This window comes from Scomber scombrus, chromosome 19 (genome assembly GCF_963691925.1).
Source record: "Scomber scombrus chromosome 19, fScoSco1.1, whole genome shotgun sequence".
Lineage (NCBI taxonomy): Eukaryota > Metazoa > Chordata > Actinopteri > Scombriformes > Scombridae > Scomber > Scomber scombrus.
The window spans coordinates 9,440,469-9,450,108 of record NC_084988.1 but is presented as its reverse complement, the minus strand read 5'-3'; the positions used below and the strand labels follow the sequence as shown (position 1 = coordinate 9,450,108).

Here is a 9,640-nt window from a genome sequence, read left to right as displayed (position 1 = left end):
GTATGGACGGGGACGTTATCCAATCAGAGAATGACTTCTGGAACAAGCAGAAGTATCAGCCAATCCGAGTCGTCCAGAGGCGGGCTCTCAGAGTGTGTTGTGTACATTTGGGACGTCCTGTGTCACGCCCTGCATGAGCCTCCATGATGGACTCCTGTGGTTTGTTTAATTAAATGAGAGTTTACTACCACCGCCTGGTTGGTTTCAGTAGCACAATAATACTGTCAGAGGCGATGTTAGGCTGCAGTTGAACCTGATATTGTTCATCCATATTCAGACTACACATAATGATTAGAATAAGAATTATATATATATATATATATATATATATATATATATATATATATATATATATATATATATATATATATATATATATATATATATATAATAAATAGTAATAAAACGGATAGAAGATAATTTTGATTAACCCCCCACAAACTAATATAAGATATTCCTCTATTAGTCCCAGGATGGGGAAATGTATATTATTGCAACAGTAAAGTGGACAATAAAAATAGAAGTGTGTCAATAAAAAGAATAAAGAACAATAAATAACAAAAAAAGTAGTAAAAAACATAGGAAAAATAATAGTAATAGTAACATTATCTACAAGACTAATATTGGTGTTGAGTGATAATATACCTGAGTTTGATATTTTTATTGCACATATTTAAAATGAAAGAAATATACATATTGCACAGTTTTGGGTGAAGGAGTCTGCCGCTGAAGGAGCTCTCCAGTGCAGTGTCCTTGGCTAAATATTGCTGTATTTATGTAGTGCTCCAAATGGGATTTATTACGTTATTACAACGCTTTTGAACCACTTTTTTTGATTGATTCATTTATCTTTTTACAGCTTAAAAAGCTTGGGGGAAAAATGAGAACTAGGTCAGTAGAGTTCCTTCTTTTGGTCTTCTGTGATATCCATCATAGTAGTAGATCAGATGTAGAAGATATTCATGATGACACAATAAATAACAAATTAACTTACTATATTATATAAGTATATTATTATTGCTGTTGCCTTGGAGTGTAAACAGGGTATGCAATGATTTAAGTACTTTAAATACTATTGGGTGGTTTAATCTACCAATGCATCATGTAGTTACTCAACTAGGGTACTATAATAGGGTATTTGAGTAAATATACTGGTTACTCTCTACTTACTTCAACTGTACTTCTACTACATATAATACAGTAGCTTGCCAAATGATTCTGATGTTGATCCTTAAGTTAAGACACGTATCTAATTTGTTAGGCTAATAACAAGTACACACAGTGCTGACTCTCTGCTGTGATGAATATTCATATGTGATTGTAACGCTGCTGGAGTGACAGCTGGGCTTTTTGTTCACTGTGTCACTGCATTAGTTACGCTGTTGACACCAATAAACACATACACACACACACAAAGTCATTACTCTTTGCAGTCTGACAGCACTGCAGTTTTTTGTGCCCCTGTTACTTTTCATGTTCTCTCCTTCTCTTACACCTCTGTCTCTTTCTCCCTCCATCACTCTCTCTTTTCTCTCTTTTTCTTTTCTCCATAATGCAACCCCATCTCATAGCGTGTCTGTTTTTTGTTGCTTGCGTGTGTTGAGATTTTTAAAAAGGGCAGGGGTGTTTAGAGTTGGGGTGGGGGGAGTCTTTGTAATCCCGTTATTATAGTGATCTGGTTAATTTAATCTGTTCTGATTAGGATTAGGCTTCATTCAACTTAATCCAGTGGAAAAAGTCTGTCACAACGAAGCCCACTTGCTGATAAACACCAAACAGTAACTGAAATGTAGAAGTGATACATGATTCAATCTGTGAACCAGTCTCTCTGATGAACCTGCGGACAAATCTCAGCAGTTTAATCTAATTTGATTTAACTTTAATGACGTGTGCAGAAGAAGGATTCCAGATGTTGCACATGATCTAAAGAAATTTACTCACCTTGGATGATCACAATTTTTAAAAATGATACAACAGGAGTCCGTTATTGCAAGCGTCTACACACTCAGTTACACGGAAGTATCCAAATTTGTCAGAAAATACTGTATTTTAGCTTAAAAAAATCAATTTAATGATGATAAATTGAGTTTGTCAAAACAATAACAAAGCTTAAGCTCCAGTTATAGTTCGCCTGCTTTTTCTTCTATTAGATGGGTTTTTTCTGTTAGATGACTTATGATGTTCGTTCATTGCCACAATAATATGAAATACAATATCTCTTCATTAATCTGCATATGAATTACCCATGTTACTGTACAAGCTGATATCTAGTATGTGTGTAAACATGTGCACTCTGCTGCAGGCTATCGCTGGGTGATTAAATTACCCCACTGTCTGTTGGGAATTAGGGGGCTGCATTGACAGCTAATTTGGTCCAAAGACGTGCTGTCATGCTGCCCCCCAGCCTATGGGTGGTGCTGGGTTAGCATGGGTGGGGGTAGGGTGTGGCAGGTGGGGTTGCTGGGAAGGGGGGGAGGTAAAAAGGAATCAGGATGAAGTCATCTCTCTTGAGCAACTTAATTAGATCAGGCCCCTGCCTGTACGTACACACAGCAGGTATGGAAATCATGCACATACACTATTTATGGAGGGTGCTCCCTTTAACATTTAAATCATTGCTTTTCTTCCTCACTATGATGGCACCCCGGGGCAGTTTTCCAACAGCCCTTGTTGTCCCACTTCCTTTAGGGCTGGAAAGACATACAGTACATATACCCAATGCCTTTCACTGCCGGTATTAAAGGATTACATTTAAGTATTGTAAGCTGCAACTAATGATTATTTTCATGATCTGCTAATTTGTCTGTGTCTTTGTTGTTGTTGTTTTTTTCAATAAAAAGATTAGTTTGGTCTATAAAAACGTCAGAAAACAGTGAAAAAAGTCAATACGTGTTTCCCAAAGTCCAAAATAAAGTCCTTAAATGTCTTCTTTTGTCTAGATCAACAGTCTACAACCCAATGATGTTCAGCTAAGTATCATAAAGTACTAAAAAATTTGAAAAGATGAAATCAGATATTTTCTACTTAAAAATGACTCAAAATGATTAATTGATTATGATTAAGTACTGAGATCATAACCCAGGTCTTCACAAGACACCTTTTATTGAGTTTGAAAGATGGTCCTCTGATTTCTGACATCTGCTTTTTTTCTGCATCACCCAAACTCTGTCATCCTTTATTTCCCTTGACAAACACCTCTGAGAGAAAATCACACACAGGCATGAACACACACACAAAATGGATCAGTTTGATCAATTTCCTGTCCGTGTTTGATTTAAATGAAGGTTTATGACTGATATGTCAGGGAAGCTGACCGGGTTAGATTGTTTTTTGAGTGTATGTAAGGTGTGAAAGATATATGAGGTGCCCTGAAGAAAGAGATTACAGATATCTGCCTTTCTCTTTGTTAGAGGCAGGGTTAAGGGATCTAAATCATCTAATTTGACATCAATCAAACCAAATTTATTTAAAAGAAATGTAAAAATATGTACTGTATGTATGTGTACTGTATGTGTAAAGATTGGCATTACAGAGGAGGAAGAGAGGAAGAAAGAGGAGGTCAAACCTGTCCTTTCATTCATAATTTACTGGTGTGTCTTTCTTTCTTTCTTTCTTTCTTTCTTTCTTTCTTTCTTTCTTTCTTTCTTTCTTTCTTTCTTTCTTTCTTTCTTTCTTTCTTTCTTTCTTTCTTTCTTTCTTTCATTCTTTCTTTCTTTCTTTCTTTCTTTCTTTCTTTCTTTCTTTCTTTCTTTCTTTCTTTCTTTCTTTCTTTCTTTCTTTCAGAAATGGGATTTCATGTTCAATCCAGGACCACAGTTGTGTGTGTGTGTGTGTGTGTGTGTGTGTGTGTGTGTGTGTGTGTGTGTGTGTGTGTGTGTGTGTGTGTGTGTGTGTGTATTGCATGAGTCATACAGATCAGGTGACATCATATATGTCAGTTTCTGAGAAGGTGTGCATGTGTGTGTGTGTGTAGGGACGTGTGCATCAGACATGAATGCATGAATCATTGTATGTGCGTGCGTGTCCCCGGGGAGTGACCAGACTGCATGGATTGTCCTTCAGAAGCATCACAGTGGCTCAGTTTCTTTGTATTCATTATTTCCACTTAAACTTTATTTCTACCTTTTAATACATAGGGGCACATTTATAGTAAGAAAAAAAGCTAAAATGTGCTGTTATTTTTTAATATTACTAACTATTTTAGTTCAAATGTCGTCTTTACATAGATTATCCCCTCTCTGCGCTATTGTCTCCACACACATCTCTGCTGTACATGTGTTGTAAATGCATTAGTGGTTAATGGTTGTGCATACACACCATCCAGACATGCAAATGTAAATCGGAGTAGCTCAACAGACAGTAATGCCATTGCTCAATATCACCAGAGACGTTATTGATTGACTAAAAGGAATATTTGGGAAGATGGTGGCACGTGAGGTGAGATAGAAACCAGTTGGAGGTATAAGAGGTGGACAAAATAATGCCAACAACAATACATATACATCCCTTTGATGGTCTTCAGTGATTTTAGCTTATGTTCTTTCTCTATCAGCTTCTCTAATATAACTCCAGTTCTCTGACAACGAATTGAAGTGTTCAATCTGTACAATTGACACTGTAAAACACAATTTAGATGAATGAATTATTCTCTTATCATTAAATTAATTTAAATACAAAACTTTTACTATTTCAAGTCAATTCAAGTTTTTAGTTTAATTAATTTTTCCTTTTCATTTCCAGACAAATTCATAACTTCTAAACATGATTTTTTTCTAACGACAAGTTGTGTTTTGAATAAAAGCACTTGATCAGATGAAGTTTCTAAAGAAGCATGATCAGCATTATAGCAGCCTCATGTGCTGTTGCTGTACCAGTGAGTAGCCTGCTTGTAATAGGAGCAGCTATAGTAAGGTCATACATTCAAATGAAGAAAATATACTATAGTATAGTAACTGCAAAGAAAAGTTAGATTTTTGAAAGTTTGACTGCACAGTATTTAACAGTTTATTTAATTTACTTTTAATGGAAACTTAAGTGTTTGACTTGAACCAGCTGGGTTTATATATGAAAATGGATGCCGCATTGTATTAATCTGTATTTCCAGTCTTGTCCAATTTTGTTTTCATTGTGTTTGTTTCTGTACCATGATGATGAGTGACATGGTGACATGTTGCTTCTGTGTGTGGTCAAGAGCGTTTGTTCTCTGCTAGCAAAAGTTTAATACTGATGAGTAATTCAATGTAAATTAAATTACAGATATATCAAATTGTATCTGCTCTATATTGCATTTCCTCAAGTGTGTGTGTGTGTGTGTGTGTGTGTGTGTGTGTGTGTGTGTGTGTGTGTGTGTGTGTGTAAACCACATAAACCATTATTTAGATGGATGGAAATAATGTTTTAATAAAGCTGCAGAGGTTTTTTGTCACATAGTACAAGAACTGAAACTTTCTGAAATATTTTAACAAAATAACTGTGAAGGGTTTTCAGCATCACTACCACAATTTACATACAACATATTCTTTTATCTTTGGTATTATGCACATTACATTCCACCTCTTCCACTATACCTATACTATGTTTTTATTTACACTACAACTTAGATGTTTACATTTATCTTACACATTGCAAAACCATGTGTAAGTATATACTAGTCATATGTATATACAGTATGTATGTACTTTGTTCTAATTTATTTTTGTTTCATTTTATTCTAATTTAGAATATGTTATCAATTATAAGCACATTGTCTATGAAGGGACTACTGCATTGTTTAGTTACAATTGTACACACATAACAATGAGGACTTTTAAATACATTTTGAGGTGGTTTATATACATATTGATGAGACATTTTAGGATGGTTTTATTACATTCACTCCAGAAATTGCATCTAATTAGAACAAAACAAATGCTTCTTTGTCTATTCAGGACCATTTAGAAACTCAAAAGAGCTTGTTGAGAGCTATATTTTGCCCTCAGGTCCTTGTTTTGGATTGTCCCAGTTTACAAGTTAAGCGAACAAAGCAAGGTTGATGATCAATCAGGTTCATGCTGATTCCTCTTATACACTGCAACTCTTTGATTCAACGTGTCCTCTCAGACAGCCATAAACAGATGTGTCTGGAGCAAGAGGGTCGGGTCACAGGAGAGGAGTGACTGAAAGAGCACAAGGGTGATAAATGAGGAGATTTATGGATGCTCTAGTCGTAAAACTGATTGGCTGTGACATTGTGAGTGATGCCTATTAGCCCATGCAACAAATATATGTGGACACATACTCAGAGTGGCTACTAGATGCATGTGTTAAATGACATGCTTGTGGTTAAATGTATGTTTGTCAGTGTGTTTCAATAAATATGCACATATAGATGAGGACTCAACGTGGATGGGTGGGCTCAGCTCTGAGCTCCCCAGTAATCTGACTGCGTTTTTGCTTAGGGAACCAGAAAACCTATCGACATAATGTCTACAACACACACGTCTCTCGGATTTACACACACACACACACACACGCACGCACACGCACGCACGCACTCACACACACACACACACACACACACACACACACACACACACACACACACACACACACACACACACACACACACACACACACACACACACACACACACACACACACACACACACACACACACACACATATACTTACATATGCAGTGTTACAGTAATGGGAGAAGGAGACATCAAGGAGAAAGAGAGAGACTGAGAGCTGTGGTCAGATGAGTAAGCAGAGTTCTGCTCCCGACTTGCAGGGAACAAAATCTATCCCACAATTCACTGCTGAGGGTCACTCAGTCCTGGTGTTGTCATGGTAATGAGAATTTAATAGCCCAGACTTTCTGCTTTCTGTGTATTTCAATGTGTGTGTTTCCATGCGCCTGTGTGTTCCTGTACACATGTGCATGTTAAACGAGTTAAGTGTTGGGTCGATGGCTTTTAGCCATGTAATTACCAAAAGCAGCTGTAGTTCCACTCCAGGGATATTTCCTGCAAATTTGTAGTTGTTGTATTTGGTCTATTGACTTCCATTCAGACTTAGATTTAAAAAAATATGTTGATTGCATTTGTTTTATGCATCCTGGAGTACCAGTCGGGAGGGGTTTAGTGGAAAAACACAAACAAAGCTTGACCAGCATTTATATTTTGCATTTAAACAATTACTATATATTATTGATAGTGATACTTAATGCTAAAGCTGCAGCTTACTCTTATTATATTGATTAATTTATGTTATTTTTGTAATTAACTCGTAACTTGTTGAAAAGTTGAAAATGCTCATACAGTGAATGTTCTGTCTATTTAAAAATGTTCAACACAGGCAGAAGCTGAATCGACACTTTTCTCAAAAATGGTAAATGATGTCAGTGTCCTTGAGAGCCGGGCTTCATTAAATTTTAAAAGAAACACTTATGAGAAAACAACAGAGACAATTTGAGAGTCCATTATGATTTGTAAGCACTGCTGCAGGTCGGCTAATCAAGCTGAGAAAGCTTTAACCTCTGTTAGTCCTGTGTCAACAAACAAGCAGTGGTACCTGAATGCATCACCACGATATAACATTATCTATTATTATTGAGTTGTTTTTATACTCTAATGTAATAGAAAACCAAATCATTAAATCATCTCCACAAATTAATATGATGTAATTCTGTATGGATTATTTTGCATCTTGTGTTGTGTGTGTGTTTTCTCTCTCTCTATCATTGTCTTAATTTGAATATATTGCATATAGGGTTCTATTTTATATGAATATTATGTTTCATATCAAGTCCTTGGAGCCTTAACATATTTTATTTTTAGATTATTTCTATTATTTCTATTGGTTTGTTTATTGTGTCACTGTCGGAATAATTATTTGGAGATCTTATGGTGGGTATGAGGGTCTCCTAATATGTCAATTGCTGTAATGTCAATTGATAACAATTGTTGTAAAGTTAATTGCAGTGGTTGATGTTTGTCCACCATATCAGTATCACTCCACTGTCAGTCCAGACACACCTGGGTGTTTTTGGGAATTGTCTGTGATGTTGCCTCTCATATTAAAGATTATGTCTCATTTCCTGAGTGTTTGTTTATGTGCATATGTGTATGGGCTCTAACTACCACCCCTACAGACACACACCGTTTAACAAAAAAGGGGGGACCTTTTGTTGGCTCTATAGCTTTTGAACTGTCTCTGTGATGAAGATAGAGAGCACAGCCAAATAATACTTCAACACACACACATGAACACAGGAGGCCCTTTTATACCTCCAGGGCTCCAGAAGGAACAGGCAGAGCTTCACAAAGCCATACCCCGGAGAGGCCTAATCATGCTGGGCTCCTGATGGCTGCACCTGGCCCCTGCAGCTTGGAGAATAAAACCCACATCACATAAACCAGCTGTCTACCTCAACCGGACAAACTGGTGTCTTAGAGGACATTGTGTGTTATCCACTGTGATTTTGGGATGTTTTTTTTTCTCCCCGACAGTTCTGCTTCTGTGAGATATCATTTTTCACCCCACAGGGCCTCCCACTAACCTTGTAACCTCCTCCTTTGCAAATGAGGGGGAGGCATTTTTAAGGAAAGATCATACAGAAATATGAACTCTCCTCTTACTCGTTCTCTTTGTGTGATTTTGGAGAAGCATTACGGCTGACAGCTCTTGCCTCATGGCTAATTTAGACATAATTTTATTGAGTGTGAGGGCAGATTTAATCCCTGGTGGTATTACATATTCATATCCACGCAAGTTGAATTATCAGATTTCCTCATTTCATACTTCAACAATACTTTCAATAGAATGATAAAGATGCTAATCTTTGTGAAAAAGAAAAATTTATATCCTCTTTTAAATTATTTTAAATTTTTTTTTTTTTACCAGAGATCATAGCTGTGAAAATGCCAGTATGCTGGTACTGGGCAGTCTGGTGTATTTCAGAATAAACTTTAATTGGGAGTGTCCAAGTGGGACCAAGGCTCTTTCATCGGTTCTGGTGCTCGAAAACCAAAGCAACTTCTTATTTTCCTCTAAGATGGACTATCTGATAACACAAGAACAGGATCTGGATCCAGATGTTGGCCATTTTTTTTGCCACACTCCACTGTTAACCACAGCTGGAAAACTTCCAACCCATACACCCTACATCAGCCATGTGTGTATGTGCGTCTGAGTACGTGAGAAGCTTAATGTGTGCGTTTTGTATTGGAGGAGGCTGTAATTGCACCGCCCCGTCGGTGTGCACGGTGGGCAGTGGCAAGCCCATTCTGCCCCCCGACTGGTCCTCTCTCTCAACCTCACGCACCATAGCCTCACACACACACACATACACACACACATACACTACACACACACACACACACACACACATACACACACACACACATACACATACACACACAGATACATTCATCCACACATACATACACTGAAACACTGAAACGAGGCAGACCTGGGAAACAGGGGCGCTTCAATTAGCACTCTCCGACGGATCCCTGGCGTGGACATTTTTAATTTTTCATCACAGCCTCTTTGGATTTTTCTCATGTGGCATTTTTGCGCATACAGTAGACACCGGACGCTGTCGATGTGTGTTTGAGCAATTGATGGCATTTGGAAGATGTACATGAACGCTCGG

General features: G+C 37.3%; 1 protein-coding gene across 1 annotated transcript in view; it reads left to right on the top strand.

Annotated features, from left to right (window-relative positions):
• Positions 1-2: 2 nt before the first annotated feature.
• Positions 3-9,640, top strand: part of myo10l1 (myosin X, like 1) — a 59,498-nt gene continuing 49,860 nt past the window's right edge. Inside the window, exon 1 of the mRNA XM_062440851.1 lies at positions 3-92. Coding sequence (XP_062296835.1) covers positions 3-92 — 90 coding nt within the window. The remainder of the gene's footprint in view (positions 93-9,640) is intronic.